This window comes from Lycium ferocissimum, chromosome 3 (genome assembly GCF_029784015.1).
Source record: "Lycium ferocissimum isolate CSIRO_LF1 chromosome 3, AGI_CSIRO_Lferr_CH_V1, whole genome shotgun sequence".
NCBI classification, from domain to species: Eukaryota; Viridiplantae; Streptophyta; class Magnoliopsida; order Solanales; family Solanaceae; genus Lycium; species Lycium ferocissimum.
In genome coordinates this window covers 67,995,452-68,017,454 of record NC_081344.1, presented here as the reverse complement: position 1 = coordinate 68,017,454, position 22,003 = coordinate 67,995,452, and the positions used below count along the sequence as shown (strand labels likewise).

Sequence of the window (22,003 nt, the reverse complement as noted above, 5' to 3'; positions counted from 1 at the left end):
TACTTAGAATCCACAAAGAACTTTGCTTAATTTGTTTAAGAGCCGTTTGAACATGATTTGAAATCATGAGATGAAATTATATTTGGACATAAAATTTGAATTTCTTAAGTCTTATTTTTCTTATAGACATAAAAATTTCACAAATTGTGAAAACTATCAAAACTTTTCAAATTCTTATACAATTTCACTAAATGAACAAGTCATAGTTCATAACAAAATTAATGAACTATCATTACAAAAAAAATGAATAATTTAAGGAGGTTGAAATTTGCAATTCGCGGAGGCTTTAACCTTCGCTATTTGCTAAAAGAGTTTAAAACATTCGCGAATTGCAACTTTTAACCTCCGCAAATTACCCACTTTTTGTAGTGATACTAGAAGGCCTTTAAAAAAAATACAATTGATATTAATCAAACTTTAATTCAGTAAAAAGGAAAATTTAACATGAATAGTAATGTAACTACTCTTTAATATACTCCTCCCACATAAATAAAGATTGGTAGAAGTTAATAAGGTTGGTAAATGGTTGGTGGGAGTAATTGTTAAAAATATATCTACCAATTTATGAATTTTTTTTTACAAAATATAAATTTATGGATTAAGTTTTACATTTAAAATTTTTTAAATCATGATTTCAAATTTCAAATCATATATTTTTGAATGATTTGAAATTTCATTTCATGAAATAAAAATCATATGTCCAAATACTAATTTCATCTCGTGACGTGAAATCATGACATGCATGAAATAGCATGTCCAAACGCCTACTCAGTAGTCAGTCCTATCTTTTTGAAGGATTCGGGAGAAAACTATGAGTGTGACTAGTACGGAGAATTTTTTTTTTTTTTTTTCATATTTGATTGATAGTGTTTTGAAAGCATTTTGCAAATAACTTTCAGGTTTTATAATCAAAAGAATTACCTAACTAAAGAAAGAAGTCTAGTCAAAATATTAACTCATGTCAAACTTCCTTACGCAATGAAAACAACAGTCGTCTATTGTCATGGAGCAAGAGATATGATTCTCTTCAGATAGATATGTAGGGTATGCTATAGAGAAAGAACATAAAGCTTACTTTCAATGAAAAAATTACAAAAATTATAATGAGTGAATAAATAGAACAGTTAAATTATTTTGCTAATCTCAACCACACCTGCAATGTCATATGAGTACTTCAGCGCATTCATGTTGAGTTTCCTCTTTCTATACTTCAAATATATAAAACCTTAAGTCCGCGTATAAATTCAAGAAATCGGAATATACACCATTTCTTACTAATAGTTATGTGCAACAACAACAACACACTCAATGAATCCCACAATGTGGAGTCTGGAGAGGGTAGAGTGTACGCAAACCTTACTCATATCTTATGTAAGGAGGTTTACGAAAACCCTTGGCTCAAGAAAAGACATAGGAAAGGTTAGATACGGGCAAACAATTCAAAGCAATTATAAAAATGAAAACAACGAAAGTGAATAAGCCATGATAAACCATTCTGTGCAAACAGATACTCGCAGAAATCAAGGGACAAGAAACTAAAGATCAATGCAGCTACTCGCAAGAAAGGATAAACGCTACTACCTACTAGCCTTCTACCCTGATCTGAGTCCTTCATACCCTCCTATCTAAGGTCATGTCCTCGGTAAGCTGGAGATGCGCCATGTCCTGTCTAATCACCTCTCCTCAATACTTCTTCGGCCTACCTCTACCTCTTCTGAAACCGTCCATAGCCAGCCTCTCGCACCTCCGCACTGGGGCATTTGCGTCTCTCCGCATCATACCCAAACCATCTCAGCCTCGCTTCCCGCATCTTGTCCTCCATCGAGGCTACTCCTACTTTGTCTCGGATAACTTCATTCCTAATCCTATCGCTTTTAGTGCTCCCACACATCCATCGCAAAGATTCTCATTTCCGTCACTTTCATCTTCTGAACTAATAGTTATGCAAGAATTTTAAAAAAATATTAAGGGTCAGTCTAATCATTGCTTTAAAATCTTGAATTTTACGTTTTTTTTTAACTCTCTATTTTAATTTGTTTGTCTTTCTTTTCAAGCGTTTAAAAAAGAATATCTCTTTTGTTTTCGATAACTATCCGGTTCCAACTAGAGACGAATCTAAAATTTATAGAACACGGGTGCACTATTAAGAAAAAGAAGGAAAAAATGTATTAGGTGGATTTGATCTCAATTCTCTAGGTAAGTAACTCAATTTTCAACCAAATGCATCATTTAGTCTTTTTATAGCATGGGTGCCAGCAGATAATATTATTCAAATTTTAAAAAAATATATACATAAATATCTAATTTTACACAAAGAATCGGAACACGTGCCCCAAATTTGACACATAAATTCGCCCCTGGTTCCAATTTTTGCATGTTTAAAATCACAGAATTAAAGAGCATTTCGATACATTTTACATATTTTTAATTTAAGATCATAAATTTTTTTTTTTTTTTTAAAGTTCGTGCTAAGTTAAAACCTGACAAATAAATTGAACCAGAGAGACCATACGTTAAGCTGCATTTTGTATGATTATACTTTTGAATTCCTAGCTCGACTTGGCTCTGTTGAAAAGTTGAGTTACTGTAGTCTGCAGAGGATTCATATATCTGCCCATGTCATATCTATTCAATTGGCTGTTTTCCTCAAAACCTATGGGTCCTTTGTTTAACCGAAAAAACAAAAAGTCCATCTAAAAGTAGTACAGTACAATGTTTAGTTTGCACAGTAAAATTCTACTCCATCCGTCTATTATTTCTTATTAAGTCAGATTAAAGTCATTTTTTTTTTATATAATTTATAGCCACTTTTTATATAATTTATAGCCACACTTATTTAAGACTTATTTTTTACCATGAATTTTAAAATCTTTCTATCATTCTTAAATTTCGTATGCAGTTAAATATCATCATATAAATTAGGACGAAAGTATCTAGATTTCCTGTCAAAAAAAAGTCACATAAAAAAATGCCCTTTGTATCATTAAATTGTGTATTGCTGGTTGATGAATAATTTAAACTGACAAAAGATATATTATTTTATAGGGTTCATATATAAATACTGAGGGCCTATATATCAGAAATATTCTCTCTACCTCCTATCATTCACTTTAGCATGTGTATACTTTAGGCATGTTGTTGTTGGTTCATATATAAATGAAATAAAGTATATGAATTAACAATATGTAAATAATAATATTCAAGGCCCTTAGCGGCCGTTTGGTTATATGGATTAGGTGAATTATTTCATTATAAATTTGGGTTTAAATTTTATGCAATGATTGACTATAGGTATTATTCGCTAAAACTAGGATAATATTAGTACTAAAATTTTGAGAATATTTATCAAAAGATGAATTATAATCTCGAGAGTATAATTGTAGGATTATAATTGTAATACCTAATAACCTTACTTTGTACCAAGCGACCTCTTGAAGTAGGCAATTCTTGCATAACAACCTTACTAGTGTTCGCAAAATAATTTGATAATATTTCTTGTAATTAAGCGCCTCACTGAGAACAGTAAGCAGGAAAGCAATAACAATACCAATAAAAAGAAGAAGAATCAAGGAATTATGGTCATATTTGCTCATGTAATCTATAGCCATTCGATGTCTACGAGCTAAAAAGATCACTTTATGGGGTGTATTGTTGGGTATGAAGAATTTTAATTTTTTATATTCAGTTGGTCGAAATTTTAAAAAATAAGTAAAATAACTTCTTAGGTAGAAGTAGAAAAACAAGTGCCGCACATGACATTTCATTCATTATCATCCTCCAACACACTCTATCTCACGCCCACCCCGTCACCCCTATCTTCCACCCTCATATTCCTTTATGTTTTATTTAGATTATATGCAACTGCTTTTGAGATATCATTTTTTACTGCCTTTTCAAACACTACAAATAACTAAAAACACCACTTATTTCCATGAAATTAAACATTTTCCTTTGTACAATTGTTGCATCATTTTGTTTTTATGCCGATAGAATTATTTTACGAATAATTTCTCCAAAACATCAAACTCGACCCTTGTGCATACCTACCTGGCTAATAAATGAAAGAAGCTTGGACAATGGTTGGGTAGGGAGACAACAGTTGCAATATTTGACTGGCATTTATGGTTCAAATTATTTAATAATTTATAGAAGAGTGAGTTAAAGGCCATGAGATCGACATGTTAGCTTACTTTGATTACCTTATTTTTTTTATGGCATTTTAGTCATTCTTGTTAACTGTTTATGCTTATTTCGGATTGAGTTCCTCTCCATTTTTCTTCTTTTTATTTTTTTCAAATTTTACTTTAGATTAGAGACACATGATATGAATTAGAATTAATGACTAAGATTTAATTGATTAAAACAAGACCTTAACTATGATTTACATAATTAATAACTTATGCATAAGTATATTAAAATATTTTCTCTCTTTTCCTATTTTACTTTTTCTACACAGTAAAATATCTTTTCTTTACTCGATTAATTTTCCCACTTAATTTTTTTCCCTACTCAGAAATAGACTCCACTATTCAATTGGTGATATTTTTCATTGTTTAATTGGTAATTGTATATTTCTGAAAGAGTTGTCTATATTCCTTAAACTATCATCATTAAAGAGTTGTCGTAATTGAAAAAAATGGAATATTAAAATAGGAAGAGAGAGAAAATATTTTTAATATATTTATAAGTAAGTTATAAATTATGTAAATCATGGTTAGGGCCTTGTTTTAATCAATTAAATCTTAGCCATTAATTCTAACCCATACCATATGTCTCTAATCCAAGATAGAACTTGAGGAAAATGAAAAGAAGGAAAATAGAGAGGAGCTCAATCCGCTTATTCCACGCTAATTTTGGAGTCTCATCTATGTCTCTACGTCGTCATATCAGGGGACCCGCAAATATTCATGCACAGTCATTAATTGGTCATTAATCATTATAGATGACTTTATTTTTATATTTTCAGTACTATAATATAGTATTCAAATGATTTTTTCCCCTTCAAAAGAGATAATCTAACTTAACTAGAGGCAATGTATTTATCTTTGTTAAACTTAAGTTTTACTCACAATTAAAAGGTAACAATAGTTGACATAAATCATATGCTAAAATTATATTATATGACGATTAAGTTTTTTAGTGAAATTTAATGCAATAAAAGTTACAGTGGTTAACTTATTTCAAAATCAAGACAACAGTAAAATGGCAAAATCAAGACAACACTAAAATGTTCTCTTTGTCTCTCTTTTAATTTGGATTAAAACTTATTTGTATCGAATGATTATATCATATCAATAGATGTATGGCATGTATTTGCAAAATACTTCTTTCACTAAAATTATGATTAATTATTATACTTTTTACCTCATTAAATCTCTTAATCATCGTAAATTAATATTATTTGATATAAACGTTTTGTGAGCTTAATTTTTTACCTTCTAATTTGTTTAATATAGTTTGGCTCAACACGAAATTTCATAAAAAAAATTAACAAAAAAACTTCTAAAAGTGTTGACATTAAACATGTCATAATATTTGTGTAACCACGGAACTTTTGGAAACTTGTGTTCTTAACTATGGCTTAATACTTTTGTGGCTATAAAAACTTCTTATAAAAGTTAAAATGAGAAGTTTAAAGTTAATTATTTTTTAAAGCTATTTATACTTGATTGTTATCAATTTTTTTGAAAATATATCATTATTTTAAAATAGATTAATTAAAAATAAACAAAAGATATAGTAACAAGGAACACATTATATTAATAAGTAAAAGACCACATATTGTTGGGTCCGTGCTAGCACGGGCGGCGGCATCTAGTCCTTTTATATAACTCATTATCTGCTTGGAAAGCCATGTGTAATTAGTAGGGTGGTAATTACACAGCCTAGTAATTCCACAATATAGTAATTACCATGACCTGTGTGTTTGTTAGAATGTAATTACAGTGTAATTCACACTGTCTTGTTTGGTTGAACAAATGTAATTACACAGTTAAATTTAAAAAACCAAATTAACGTATAAATAAGTTTTATTGTGTGATAGACATATATATAAATAAAAATATATCAAATGTTAATTTATTGTGAGGTATTTAAAATAAATATTTTCTGCAAAAATATATTAAATAACTATAAATTAATAAATAATATAATAAAATAATATATGTCTTTCAAATAAATATCATCATTACTTAAATTAATTAAAAAAAAATGTTTCTATGTGATAATTTAAAGTGCATTATTTTTTAAATGCATTAAATCTGTCAGCAGATTTGATAAAAGTCAAGTATTCAACATTAATATTTTTGTGGTGATTTAAAATGCATTATTTTTAATACAAACGTGAAATACCCTATACGGACACTAGGAGAAAAGGAGAAAATGCAACATTTTACAATCACAATATTAGAGACCAGATTAAAACACAGTAGTTAACGTAATAGAACAAATGATGAATAAAAAATAAAAACTTTGGAAGAGTATATACCTGGTGGAATGCTGACGTTGCAGATTTTGGAAGGAGTCAAGAAATTATGTGTGGGGAAGATATGGAAAAGTACATCCATATAGGGTGTGTTCGGTATGGAGGAAAATATTTTCCTAGAAAATAAGTGAATTTCTTATTTTCACTTATTTTCTCAGTGTTCGTTTGAGTAGTGAAAAATAAGTAAATTTCTTATTTATTTTCTCATGTTCATTTGGTTGATAGAAAACGTTTTCCGAAAAATATTCATCCAAGCCTCACCAACTCCAACCCAACCCCATACCCCCCACACCCCACTCCCACCCACCCACACATGCCTACGCCCCCACCCCCCTCAATTTTTTATTTTTCTTGATTTTTTTTGTTTTTTACACCCCCACCCCAACCACTCTCCCCATACACCCCCTACACCCACTCCCTCCCCACCCACCCACCTCCCCACAACATTTTTTTTTTTGAAGTTTTTAATTTTTTTACGAATTTTCTACGCGACCACATCCCCCATCATCCCCTCCGCCCTTGCGTGGAACCCATACCACACCAACATCCCCCTCCCCAACCTCAACATTTTTTTTAAAGTTTTTTATTGTCTTTTCTGTGTTTCTACACCCACCGGACACCCTTACCCCAAAAAAAAAAATCTTTTAACCACCCACCCCCACCCCCCAATACCCCATCACCCCATCAAAAAGTTTTAATTTTTAAACACGCAAACATTCAATTTTTATAATTGTCAACTTTTTTTCAATTTTTTTGGAGAGGGTGGGGTCTGCAAAAAATCCAAAACAAATGTCAAAACTTTTTTTTCAAAAATTTTTTTTTTTTTTGGGGGGGGCGGGGGCAAAGTGTCAAGGGTTGATGCTAAAAGCGAATGAACTTAACTTATTTTCCTACTTTTATTAAAAAAGTTAAGCCATTTTTCCCAATTTTGAAAAATATTTTCAAAATTTTCGACCAAACGAATAAAAATCAAAAAACATTTTCCTGAAAAAATGTTTTCCTCCATACCGAACACACCCATAATTACACCTAATTCTCAACCCATCCTTTTGAGAATTGTAAAGTGTAACTACACTTTTTTAATTACACCAAATTCCCTCCTAACTTGATAATTACTTAGTCAAACAAATATGTCAAACTATGTAATTACATCCAATTCCAATTCCCTTGTTGCTTTCCAAACAGTTTCTAAGTGATGCGTAAGTTTTAGAGGTAATTATGTACTTCCTCCGTTTACTTGTCCAATATACTAAAAATAAATTTTCACTTTTAACTGTTCATTTTTGCGTATCACGAGAAAGACAATTTTTTTCTTTCTTATTTTACCCTTAACATTTATTATTCATTTGAAAATCATTTTTCAAGTCTTGAGACTATTGCCAATTAATATGAGTATTATGGTAAAATATATACTTTATTTGTTAATTCTTAAAGGACGTGCAAAGTCAAAAGTTGACAAGTAAAAATAAACGGAAGAAATATTTAACTAGACACAGAGTTTAAGAAAGAAATAAAAGTTTTGTAATATAAGATCTAAAATTACAAATATAGATAATTGTGAGATTATAAAGTATCTTATTAATGACAAAATGAGAAGTGTAAAGTTTAATTATTTTTAAATATAAATAATTATTTATTCTTTTTAAATAAACTAAAAAATAAGATATGTCATATCAAATGCGACAAATGGAGTAATTTCTTATTTCCTCAATACCAACTTCTGTCGATATTGATTCCGAATTTCGAATAATAAAGTACAAAAGATTGATCAATTAAATTGTATGTCCTGCACCTTTCATCCCAATGTCTACTAGTTAACTTGCTCTGCATCAAGTGACTAGTTTCAATTAATCAAGCTAGCTTGTTGATTAGCAATTATTATATATTTAATCGTTTGCATTAGTCTTGCTTATATCACTACAAAAAAGTATAGAAATGACAACAAAAAATTTAATATTTGATAACAACTTAGTTTTATTGTTGGCAAATAAACTTTTTTGTTGCCAAAGAATTTATTTTTGTTGCCATAATATTGATTATTATTAAAAAATTTTTTTGCAACACACACAAAAAAAATTGTTTGCGATTGTTGCAATAATAGGCAAAAGTCTATGCAACAAAAAAAAATTGTTGTCAAAAGTACTTTTTGCAACAATAATCAATCTATGACAACAAAAATAATTTTGTTGCCAAATATTTTTTTTTCTTTTAGTGTATATTTAGATCACCCTAAGAAATCCAAGGCTTTTTTGTTCAATTGAATCCCCTTAATCAACAAATCATACTACTAATTGAAACTATCCAATTTTTACACTGTTAATTAAAAATTATTCGCCATTACAAAACTAATCAAATATTTATCAACTCTTTGATGAAAAAAACAATTTGGTAAAAAAAGACCCGTATATGAAACATGAAAAAACACCAACACAATATGCTGAAGTTCGAAACTTTGACACACTAAACTCCAAATGTTGGATTCTGGAAGCTCCATAAATGTTAAACTAAGCTCCATAAATGTTAAACTTTGGCATAGTGTGTTGGAGTTCCATATAAACGAAAATTTTGAACTCCAACATAATGTGTTGGAGTTTCACATGAGTGAGGTTTCAAAATTCCAGCACAGTATGCTGAAGTTTCTCATGCAGCTGCTTTAAAGTCCCCCATAATGTGTTGTAATTTTTTCATGTTTTTGTCCAAATTTTATTTTTACATTTAAGAGTATTTGTTTTCCAATTACATTTCAAACATGGGATAAATATTAAAAAGCAGACTCCAAAAACAGGCCATCCGACCCAATTCTTAGCACTTTGCCCAATAAGTATAGCAGCCCATTATTCAAGATGGATAAGGCAAGCCCATAAGCCCAAACATTTTTCCACCAAATACAAACACCATTATAATCATTCAACTCTCGAAGCAAATCACCATGGGAGATACAACCAGTGAAGCTGAAGGTAGTTGTGTATGCTTTATCTCCATTTCAACAGAAAGTAATGCCAGGTCTATGGAAGGAAAATTAATTGAAAATTAGTCACCATTTCGAAAATAATCAATATTTAATCACTTTAATGCGAAAATAAAAAAACATCCCAACATGAAACATGGAAAAACTCCAACATAATATACTAAAATCTTAAATTTTGACAGGTGAAACTACAACATACTATACAAAACTTTGAGAACTCCATACAAGTGAAATCACATAAAAGAAAATTTCGAATTCCAGCATAGTGTGTTGGAGTTTCACATAAAGCAGGTTTCAAACTCCAGCACAATGTGCTCAAGTTACACTTATAGCTACATATATTTTATATAAATTTTGTGTTCGCATTAAAAAATGGAAAGCTTACGCACTTTATCTATTTTTGAAAATATTTATATAGCCCATACTTTGTGTGTAATCACCCGCTTTATGCCATATTTGTTTATAAACACCTTTTATGCGCTATTATACACTTTTTATACAAATACATACATTACGTACTTCAACGCTTTTTCCACGTATAATGTCACATAATATCAGAGCATATTGGGTTACATGACGTAAATATTTTCAAAAGCTATATGTTTTTGAAAATATCCCTTAAAAATAGTTATTTTTACATTTTTAAACATTTGGTAAATATTAAAAGGTGACTCAAAAACTGACCATCACCTCAATTTTTACCACTTTAATGTCTAATCCCAGTAGGCCATTATTCAAGATGGATAAGGAAAGCCCATAAGCCCAAACATTTTATACCAATCGGATACCAAATACAAACACCGTTTCTTCTCCAATCTCGAATCACGAATCCTAGAATCATTCAACGCCACTATTTCAAAAGTAATCAATATTTAGTTATTTTAAATGCAAAGAAAAGCTTGACAAAAAAAAAATCCCTACATGAAACGTCAAAAAAAACTCCAACATAATATACTAAACTGTTTTTGAGTTCGAAAATTCCCTATAAATGAAAATCCGACATATTATGCTGAAGTAATGTGCTAGAGTTTCATTTATAAGAAAAAAAATTGGGAGAAATTTTAGTAATATACAATCTAGCATACAAAATTATATTTGCGTAGCCATATTTTAAATTACACCCAAAGATAGCCACTTTTTCATAATATACAACATTATACAATAATATACAACTTTATACATCTGGAGTAGAAAAATGTATCAACCTTGTATAAAAGTGTATAATAATGTATAGAGTGTATAATAATGTATAAGAGGTGTTTATATCCAAGAAAATTCAATTGTACACAACAATATACAACACTTTTAGTACAAATATACAACAACCTTTTGAAGTGAGGGGTACAAATTGGGCCATTTCGTGTAATTTTACAACCATGGGCTATTTCGGGTAATTAATTTTCCTAAATAGTCATAGAGGGCTATTTTCCCTAAAAAAAAAAAATCTCCAACATACTGTGTTAAAGTATTCTTGTATTTTAGCTAGAGATACTTTTATATAAATTTTATTTTTGCATTAAAAATAGTTATTTGTACATGAAGAATTGCACACGGTTTGTCCTTCAAATGGTCTGGTCTTTAATTTTTGTCCTTTAAAATCGAATTTATGCTTAGCGGGACATAAGTCCTTTAAAGACACCTGGCATAACGTGTGGAATATTATGATGTAAAATTATAAAATTATGTCCCGTGACAAAAGTTTTTTGATATGTACGGCAAAAATTAATGACCAGCACAAAAATAGGGACAAAAGTGCAAATGGCAATAAGAGTGGGGCAATTCGCAGGGGATGGTCTTTAATTTTTGTCCCTCAAATTGATGGTCTTTAATTTTTGTTTTCTGTCTTTGGTGATGCTTTCGAACCCTGGCTCGGTTAAAAATAAAATAAAATAACAAAGCAGAATTTTGTAGTAAAGTTAGGCCTGTTCGGGCTAAAGTTAGGCGATTTTTGAATCGAAAACTTACCTTAAGTGCAGAGTTCAAAACCTCGCCCGTAAGTAGAGTTTTCATTCAAAATTCCGCGCATTTTTTTTTTTTTTTTAACTAAATGGGAAAAAAAAAAAAAGAAAAAAGCGCAAATGACCCCTTTTGAAGGACAATCTGTACAACAAATGTTTTGGGCCCATTATTGAAGGTGGATAAGTCAAGCCCATAAGCCCAAGCATTTATCACCAAATACTCTATACCAAGTACAAACAAACCATTTCTTCTCCACAAACCCTAGAATTATTCAACCAAACAAAGAACAATCTCGAACCAAATCAGCAATCAGCATGGGGAAACAACCAGTTAAGTTGAAGGCAGTTGTATATGCTTTATCACCATTTCAACAGAAAGTAATGCCTGGTTTATGGAAAGATCTTCCTGGTAAGATCCACCACAAAGTTTCCGAAAATTGGATTAGCGCTACTCTCTTGCTTGCTCCCCTCGTTGGCGTGCACCAGTAAGTACTTACTTTATTTCTTATGATTCACTTATTTTTCCTTTCGGACCCGACCCGAATAGAGCGAAATGGATATGGATAATTTGTATCACCTGATTTAGTATTGAGGCGTAGTTGATTGATTGATTCATTTTTTTTTTTGTTCTCGAGATCTGAATATAGAGAATTTTGTATTACCGATTCGAGCTAATTTAGTATTGAGGTGTAGTTAATTAATTTTTTTTTTTTTATCGATCTCGGACTTGAATAATTTGTATAACGTATTCGAAATGATTTAGTATTGAGGCGTAGTTAATTGTTTGTTTATTTGTTTGTTTGTTTATCGATCTCTGACCTGAATAGAGCGAAATGGATATAGAGAATTTGTATATCTGATTTGAACTGATTTAATATTGAGGTGTAGTTTAATTGATTACTTTTTTCTCGATCGCTGACCTGAATAGAGCGAAATTGATATAGAGAGTTTGTATAATCAATTCGAGCGAATATAGAGAAATGGATATATAGAGAATTTGTACAACTGATTCGAGCGAATTTAGAGAAATGGATATATAGGGAAATTTGTATAACTGATTCGAGCTAATTTGGTATTGAGGTGTAGGTAATTGATTGTTTTTTTATTGATCTCTGACCTGATTAGCGAGACATGGATATAGAGGATTTGTATTACTGATTCGATCTAGTTTAATATTGAGGCGTGGTTATGGTTAGTTGAGTTTTCTTTTTTTTTTTTTTTTTGGTTGAGATCTGAACTGATTAGAGTGAAATGGATTTAGAGAATTTGTATAACCGATTAGAGCTAATTTAGTATTGAGGTGTGGTTAATTTTTTTTTTTTAATATTACTTAATGTTGAGACGTAGTTAGTTGTTTGTTTCTCTAATATTTCTTAATGTTGAGACTTAGTTAGTTGTTTTTTATTGTGTAACTGATTAAAACTATTGTGTAACTGATTAAAACTGAATTAGGAATATTTCTTAATGTTGAGACTTAGTTAGTTGTTTTTTTATCGATCTTTATTGTGTAACTGATTAAAACTGAATTAGTATTGAGACGTAGTTAGTTTTTTTTTTTTTTTAATATTACTTAGTGTCGAGACTTAGTTGTTTTTTTAATGATCTCTATTGTGTAACCGATTCGAGCTAATTTAGTATTGAGGTGTAGTTAATTGATTGTTTTTTTCCTCGATCTCTTACATGATTAGTGTGAAAATGGATATAGAGAATTTGTATTTAATTGTTTTTTTTAATCGATCTGTGACCTGAATAGAGAGAAATGTATATAGAGAGCTGATTTAGTATTGAGGTGTAGTTCATTGATTGTTTCTTTCTCGATCTCTGACCTGATTCTAAACAATGGCTAAATAATTAAAAAGCGGTTCGAAAAATGGCCATACCACCCAATTAGTAGCCCCGCATTATTCAAGATGGATAAGGTGGACCAGAAGGTCAACCATTTTTGACCAAGTACTCATACCAAATACCAACACCATTTCTTCTCCAATCACAATTCACAAACCCTAGAATCCTTCAACGAACAATGAACGATCTCGAAGCAAAATCACCATGGGGAAACAACCAGTTAAGCTGAAGGCAGTTGTATACGCTTTATCACCATTTCAACAGAAAGTAATGCCTGGTTTATGGAAGGATCTACCTGGTAAGATCCATCACAAAGTTTCCGAAAATTGGATTAGCGAGTGCACCAGTAAGTACTTATTTATTCTGTTTTCTTTTGCTTAATTTATTATAATTCACTTGTTTTTTGTTTAGGCTAGGATTTGAATAGATAAAAATGGATATATAGAGAATTTATTTAACTGATTCGAACTGATTTAGTTTTAGGTGTAGTTAATTGATTGTTTTTTCTCGAGATCTCTGCCCTGATTAGAGGGAAATGGATATAGGGAATTTGTTACAATAGGGGATTTTATCATTTGGGCTAGGATCCGAATAGAAAATGTATAGAGAATATATTTAATTGGTTTTTTCCCCCCTCGATATCTGACCTGATTAGAGTGAAATGGATATAGTGATTAAGGATACAGGGCTTTGGTTCAATTGGCAAAGGTAGGAGGTATATTATTGAGTAGAGAAATCTATATAGGGAGTTTCGCTCTTCTGGGCTAGGATCCGAATAGAGAAATGGATGTAGAGAGAATTTGTATGATTGATTCACGCTAATTTAATACTGAGGTGTAGTTAATTGATTGCTTTTTCCTTGATCTCTGACCTGATTAGCGCGAAATTGATATAGGGTAGTCATGGGTCCAGGGCTTTGGTTCAATTGACAAGCTGAAACAGTGGATTTCTCGGTAATAAATAAATGGATATTAGGGATTATATAGCTTACCCTGACTAATTTAGTATGGACTCTGTCCTATGTAGAGCGTAATGGTTAATATAGGTGATCTATGGCTGCATGGATTTGGTTAAATTGGCAAAGGTAGGATGGGCCTTATCCGCTGAAACATTGGATTCCTCCGGGGAGAGAGAGAGAGAAAAAGGGGGGGGGGGGGGGGGGGTTTACATAGCTGACCCTAATAATTTAGTATCGGGCCTAATGGGGTGAATATAAATGATTTATGGCTCCATGGCTTTAGTTCAATTGTCAAAAGTAGGGTGGGCCTTTGTCCCCACCGAGTTTGAAGCTGAAACAACGGACTTCTATGTCATAAATTTTTTATATGGGATTTATATAGCTGATCCTAAATAATTTAGTGTTGATGAGTGGTTGATTGATTTTTTATTTTGTTTAGGGACTCTGACCTGTGTAATGGATATAGGGGACTTATGGCTCCAGGGCTTTGGTTCTATTGGCATAGGTATGGGGCCATTATCCATCGAGTTTCAAAACTGGAACAATGAACTTCTTGATCAACATAAGGTGGACAAAGGGGAAGTAATAGCTGATCCAAACTAATTTATTATTGAGGCGTAGTTAATTGAACGTTCAAGTACTGAGCGGATATTCAAACGTATATTCATGTGAGAGCAAAGCCTTTGGCTGAAAAACTGATTGAAGGCAGACCAAGAGTATTACCTGTGAGGATTTATTAGGATGGCTCTGGGGAACTTATTGCTCGAGGGATTTGGTACAATTGGCAGAGGTAGTTAGGGGGTCTCTTGTCCACTGAGTTTGAAGCTGAAACAGCAGATTTCTCGGTCACAAGTCATGGACAAAGGGGATTTACCTAGCTGACTGTAACTAATTTACTACTGATGGGTGGTTGATTGTTTGTTTTGCCTTGGGACTCTGAAATGAATAATCTGAATGGATATTGCAGATTTATATAGCCAACCGGACCCCAACTAATTTAGGAATGCGGTGTAGTTGATTGATTGACTTTTTCCTGGGCTCTGACTTCACCCTACCCTGTCTTTACCATTTTTGTCTTCTTTGACTGCATAGATTGATGTTGTTGATTGTTTGATCGATTGCATATGATATGAAAAGGTTGGAATTTTTGTTTTACTTTCATATACAATTGTCTATCAAAAACAACATCTCTACCCTCACAAGGTAGGGGTAAGGCTGGGTACACACCACCCTCCCCAGACCCTACTAGTGGGATTTCACTGGGTATGTTGTTGTTCTTCTTCTTCTTGATATACAATTCCTTGATTAGATTCATGACCACGTGAATCATTTATGAAGAGCCTCTGGAAAAGACTTTGATTTGATTTTTTGTTTACATGAAAAACTTAGGCTTAAATATTGCCTATTAATCTAGTATTCCTTGATATTGCTTACTTGGACCGTCCATGGAGTGGTTAATTCTAATCAAACTAATTTTGCGTCTGCTTATTGGCAAGCCGATTATTCAGAGAATTTCAAACCATGCGCTTCTTACCCTCAAGAATTCATTGATTACAACAACAACAACATACCCAGTTGAATCTCCGCAATGTGGGGGTACGGGGAGGGTAAAGTGTCTGTGGAGACCTTACCCCCCACCTTGGAAGGTAGGGAGGCCGTTTTCGAAAGACCCTCGGCTCAGAAGAAAACAAGGAAAACAAAGGAAAAGAGTCAGATACGGACAAGCAAATCAAAACGATGCAAAAATTAGAAATAGCAAGAGCAACGAAGTCATGATAGAACAGCAAAGATAGACAAGACCAACACATAGAAGCAGGCTAAAAATACTCCTAATACGAGAAAGGAAACCTCGCGGCCCCCCATTAGCCCTACACCGATACTCGACCTCCACCCCCTCCTATCGCCGGTCGTGTCCTCGGTAGGCCGGAGTAACGCCATGTCTGTCGAATCACCTCTCCCAGTGCCTTCTGGCCTACCCCTCCCTCTTTCGGAGCCCATCACCGCCATCCTCTCACACCTCCTCACCGGCGCATCGGCCGCATCTCCGCTGTACATGGCCGAACCACCTCAACCTCCCTTCCCGCATCTTATCCACCATAGGTGGCACACCCACCTTATCCCGAATCACTTCATTCCGAATCCTATCTCTCCTGGTATGCCCGCACATCCATCTCAGCATCCGCATCTCAGCTACCTTCATCTTCTGGACATGCGCTTTCTTAACTGGCCAACATTCCGTCCCATACAACATAGCCGGTCTAACTACCGCTTTGTAGAACTTTCCCTTTAGAATAGGCGGCGCCTTCTTATCGCACAACACCCCCGATGCGAGCTTCCATTGATTCCATTATATAATCAAGAATTCATTGATTATATAAGAAAAAACATCGAGTAATAAAATGCAACTCTGATGAGGGATGTAGCTTAGAAGTGGAACATACTCCTACTTCTACTCCTACTCCATTACCCAGGCTTTAGTTGGGCTATAATACCTCATAGAGAGAATAGGCATAAGACTACAGTCCTTTCAGAAAAAGGAAAAAAAAAAGAGTACTAATTTCATTCCCTTCACATATTATGAGTTGCACACCAAACTTGCTGATGGCAGATGCTACTATAAGGATTTAACTTGCTGAAGTTAAATCCATTTTACTTTAAAATAAACTCACAGACTGGAAAAGATATTGAAATGGATATATAGCTTGATTAGTGGAGAGATTTTTTTTGATGTAGTGAAGATAAGTGGAGACTAATTTTTATTAGGAGTTGTCTGCTGTTTGATATCGTTCTGCCTGTGATTTTGTTGTGTCTACCAGTTTTGTGGGACCTGTTCCCCCGGAGCAGAATATAATGACATGGAGGAGAAAGACATGTCTAGAGGGTAATGGAGCAGGTCCATGTTCTAAATTAAACGAGCAGCTTTATTAGAATAATTTTAAAACATTATAAGGGGAACAAACAATTTTGCGCTAACGGATAAATGTATTTTGATCAGCACGAATAATATTTTAGAAAAAGATGACAAGTTTACAATTCTGGTCATACCATGCCTTATAAAGTTTGCTTCTTCAGGCAGTTTCGTAATTTCGTCACCAATGATCCAGGTTGAAGCATGGTTGGCTTTAAGGATCTATTGCTAGATAATACCTTTGGCAGCTAATTCTCTTTATAGTCAATACAACAACATACCCAGTGTAATCCTACAAGTGGGGTCTGGAAAGTATTTATAGTCAATGGTGGCTTCTAAATGTGCAGATGTCTTAGCTTAGTAGATCTTACAATGAAAGTATTTTGATGTGAAGAATAGTCTTTTCAAGATCCTAAATGTTAATCATGACAATCAATACTTCCTTATTAAGGCACTTTAAATTGTTTTATGTCATGTATGCTAGTATTTGAGGTTTAGTATGCAATTGGCTTACTATATCTTTTAACTATTTGCAAACTTGACATATTAAAAGAGCTGATTGCTGAAACCTTTATCATGTTTGGGCTTCTAACATTTGGATTCTTTAGTTTAGATAACTTCTTCTGCGCCTTTTTAACAATATTTGACCGGACACAGAATTTAAGTAATTATTTTGCCTTGTGAATTATATACGTGGTAATGGAAGAAATAAATAAAATAATGGCCAAGAAGTTAGTGATTAAATATCCGATCAAGTTTAAAATTTGAAGAGATTAAGTTACAGAATATGTATAATTGTTGGAATGGTGTCAAAACATTTCTAAACTTCCCAAATAGAAAGAGGATCTTCTTTTGGCTTGAGCTTTCATTAAGTTCTCTTTATTGTTCAGATAGTGGGCTGAATAGATTTGTTTCATCATCAGTTAAAAGATGAGGTTCTAAAAATGAATACAGTAGTGGTTGATATAATCAACACACACACACACACACATCTGTTGAGGTTGACTTAGTTGAGAACCATGGGTATCTGATCTCTTCTCCAATTCTTTATGCATGCAGGTATGTGAAGTACTATCAGGAAAAGGAGAAGTTAGAACACAGATACTAAAGCTGTGTTCTTCACCTGTCTGGAAAATACCTCCCTTTCCTTTTGCAGTTTTCAACCGGAAATAAGCTACTTTGTTGGTCTTTTTTTGGAATTCCTCATTTTGAAGATATTTACTTGTATGGCCTATAAATGACAGTTATCTCTGTATGGTCTTTTGAAAGTCTTGTGGATTCTAAATCTTGTTCAGAATTGGATCTGAAAAAATAACTTGTAATACATTTCATTGACTTTCTGTAGGATCCCAAGCACAATTAACTTTATTCACTCAATTAATCTTGTTTTTGGCTTGATTGAGAGTGTGAGATAATGGTCATTAGTTTTCCTGCCATGAGATCACATGAAGAGGCTGCTCCATGGTTTTTGCATGTGGTGTGTGCTGCAAAATAAGGCTTCTTTTTTCGTTTTCTTTCTTTCTTCCTTTCTCTGGATGTTTGCTTGTTTAAAGGTTTTGCGAGTACGATGTCAGAGAGTTCGACTCCATTAAATTACTGTTGACAAATTTGGTTTTGGCACTCGATTAGTTATTAAATACATTCAGAACAAATGCTAGGCATTGAATGCCATTGTGGGTCAGCTGTGTTATTATGACTTCGACGGTCAATGCCAATACATGTTTGTTCATGTAGGGGTAGGGTTGGAGATGACGATTCAAATTTCAAAATAATGCTAAAATGCTACGACTGGCAGTCGAACTATGATCTAAAACACCATCTGAAACCCTTTGCTACTATCCTGACAAAGGGGATTTAATTGGGTTTAGCAATTATTTCCGTGAAGCTTAAATGTGGCACTTCTAAACTAATATACATCAAAACATCTCTATAATAGCATTGTTTGTCTCGATATTTTTTGGTTGCTATAGTGAAATATTACACCGTAGTGAAACATACCCATAACGGTAGATGTAAGATTTGCTCGCTCCAGACAGTGACGGAGTCAGAATTTTCACTAAGGGATTTTAAATATATAAAGAAGTAAACCACACAAAGAAGTCAAGAGGGTTCAACATAAAAAAAATAATTTGAACTTTGTATATACGGTGCAAATTTTCGCCGAAGGAGGTTCATCGGATGAACCCCTGACCTCTACCTAGCTCCGCCCCTGAGTAGGCATTTGGCCATAGAAATAAAAAACAAATTCATTTTTTTTGGAATTTTTGGAGTTGGAGTTGGAGTTGTGTTTGGCCATAGTATTTGAAAATAATATTTTATTGTTGAAATGTACTTTTTTAACAAGGTTTGGTTGTAAAAAAGGTGAAAAACAAGTTTTGGTTGTTTTTCAAATTTCAAATACAATTTCAAGTTGTATTTAGAATTTTAATGGCCAAACACTGATTTTTGAAAAAAATGAATAATTCTTGTGGCCAAACGGGTCTTGTATGTTGTTGTCGTATAGTGAAACATTGTTATAGAGAACACAACATGAAAGATTGATTTCACAAAAAACATGGTTGTCATGGTAAAATGTTATTATAGAGGATGGATGGTTATTACAGAGAGATTGTCGTAGTAAAATGTTATTATAGAGAATGGTTGTTATAGAGAGGTTTGACTGTATATGAAAATTTTATGAACTTTTGGCAATTTTTTGTCGGAATACACGATCTTATGAAAATTGTATCATGACAAAAGTCATTTTTTCACATGGTTTGTTTTTTTGACACCTAATTTCAAATTTGTACCATTTAGCCAGTTTTTTTACAATCAGGCAAAAAACATAAATGTGTGTATTACACTAGCGGTGACGTGGCAAAATGACCAATTAAAAAATGACATGTGGCATTGGGTCCAAAACCCACTGAACAAAAAAGTGAAAAACACCACGCCAAACCCCTGCCATTCCCCTTGCTACTTTCTTCCCCGCATGAAAAATCCCCATTCCACTTCAGATAAATCCCCTTCTCCACTTTCTTCTTCCTCCCTTCCAAACTCTAATATTTTAATTTAATGTCTAATAAATAATTTATGGATAAACAACTTATTATTTTAAGGATGAATTAATGGAGTAATGAAAGAAATAAATTTTCGTAGAACATGTTGGATATTACGGAGGTTGGGTTTAGAGCTTGTTTTTTGGGGTTGGTTTCGGTGGAAAATAAGAGCGTTAAGGGGGTCTATTTGAGGTGTAGGGTGGTAACGATGGTGGGTTGTGGTACGGTGGTGGCGGGTTAAAGGTTTAAGGTTTAAGGAACGGTGGTGAGTACGGTGGTGCGGTGATGTTGAAGAGTGGTGTTTAGGGTTGTTTAATGGTTTTAAGGTTTAGGATGGATGGTGGCGACGGGGTGGGGAACTACGGTGTGGGGTGGAGAGAGATTGTCATTTTATAGTGAGTAAAAAAATTGAAGAAGAAAGGAAAAAGCTATTTAAAATGAAGAGAGGGGAGATGAGGGGTGTTCGTGGTGGAGGGATTGGAGTTTGCGACGGCGGCGGCGTCGGTGGCGGTATGTGAAGAAGAAGGAGAAGAAATAAAAATAAATGAAAAATAGGTAAATAATGTCTCTCAACTCCTCTCTTGGTGTATTACACACACTTTTTTGTCGGAATAAATGGTACAAATTCTTTAGGTGAAACTGCCAAAATGTTGCATTGTATGCTATGACTGCCTTGTATCATTGTATGTATGATGGTCCATAAGCAATTGCTATCGGTCAAAATAAAATTGAAAGATGTGAGAAATGTGAATGTCTCTCAAATCTGGCTTCGTGCACTACGCCAACTAGACGCACAATGTATTCTTAGAAAAGAAGCTCACGGAATTAGACTGTAATAACAAATACTATAATCGTTGTTTTTATTCTTGTAGATATTTGATATATGTTTGCACAAAGATTTCTGTTAATCATAATTAATTAGCATATATTTTAATTTTATTAGATCACTTAAACATGACCCTGTAAAAGGATCTTTTGTATGTAATCCTACACAAAAATTCCTAAGTTAATGGAGATATATTGCGGGATATAAGTTATATCATGCTTGCATATCCATTATCTGAGTCACTAACAATCATCTCAGTTACTATGATTTGCGGTAAACACACGATTTGCAAAAAAGAATTTTGTCCGTTCAATTTAGATTTAATGTTTTTGAGATGTAAATTTAGATGCATGTTATAAGTTATTCAGAATTGTAAAATAGCTAAAGGAAATAGAAAGAAATCAATTAGACTTTCTAGATCATGCACAAAGGAAACTCATTCTCACCTTATAAAGGGTCAATCACCTCTTTCTTTAACTATAATTTTTTTAAAATATGTTTAATAATAAATAAATATAGCTTATAGTTGTCATATAATTCCTGAATTTATAAACTTTTTTAATTTAAGAAAAAATTAAAATGGATTTTCCTTAGATGATTCAACCTTTGTACTTTGGACCCTACAACATAATTCCCTTTCTAAACACTGGCACGTGATGTAGATGGGTCTAATTAGGAAAAGAATATTTAATTACACTTCACTATTCTATTTCCACATAGGGGTTGTTGGTTATGCCGATATTTGTAATGCAGAGATTAATTATACAAAATTTAATTATTTATGTGTTATTTATTTCATCTTTTATTTCGCATAAAATAAAACACAAATTAACTCATAACTTATACATGATATAATTATTCGGGATTATAAACTTACAATCAAACACCGTATTATACTGAATTTTATACAAAGTAACTAAAAAAAAATTACCAAACACAATACTAACTTGGCTATTTTTAATACATATAACACTGACTCCTTATTGGTTACACCAAATTAATACTCATACACTTTGGT

The 22,003-nt window shown here is 32.7% G+C and overlaps 2 protein-coding genes across 3 annotated transcripts; both read left to right on the top strand.

Annotated features, from left to right (window-relative positions):
- Window positions 1-11,697: 11,697 nt before the first annotated feature.
- Window positions 11,698-18,519, top strand: LOC132050519 (cytochrome b-c1 complex subunit 8-like). 2 transcript variants are annotated; one of them, XM_059441790.1, is made up of 2 exons: window positions 11,698-11,895; window positions 17,286-17,698. In XM_059441790.1, the coding sequence occupies exons 1-2, from the start codon at window positions 11,726-11,728 to the stop codon at window positions 17,320-17,322; spliced, it is 207 nt and encodes a 68-aa protein (XP_059297773.1). In that variant the 5' UTR covers window positions 11,698-11,725; the 3' UTR covers window positions 17,323-17,698. The 2 variants fall into 2 exon arrangements, with proteins under 2 accessions (XP_059297773.1, XP_059297771.1); XM_059441788.1 differs by lacking the exon at window positions 17,286-17,698 and adding an exon at window positions 18,181-18,519 and having other exon boundaries at window positions 11,699-11,895.
- LOC132050520 (cytochrome b-c1 complex subunit 8-like) lies at window positions 13,088-15,789 on the top strand. Its single transcript, XM_059441791.1, has 2 exons — window positions 13,088-14,339; window positions 14,680-15,789. Exon 1 carries the CDS (start codon window positions 13,460-13,462, stop codon window positions 13,634-13,636), a length of 177 nt encoding a protein of 58 aa, XP_059297774.1. The 5' UTR covers window positions 13,088-13,459; the 3' UTR covers window positions 13,637-14,339; window positions 14,680-15,789.
- Window positions 18,520-22,003: the final 3,484 nt, after the last annotated feature.

What these genes read in the sequence shown, in the direction of transcription:
- LOC132050519 (XM_059441788.1), top strand. Translation starts at nt 11,726, where the DNA reads ATGGGGAAACAACCAGTTAAGTTGAAGGCAGTTGTATATGCTTTATCA. An exon ending in CCCCTCGTTGGCGTGCACCA is followed by an intron (nt 11,896 to 18,180) that starts GTAAGTACTTAC and finishes TTATGCATGCAG; the next exon opens with GTATGTGAAGTACTATCAGG.
- LOC132050520 (XM_059441791.1), top strand. Translation starts at nt 13,460, where the DNA reads ATGGGGAAACAACCAGTTAAGCTGAAGGCAGTTGTATACGCTTTATCA.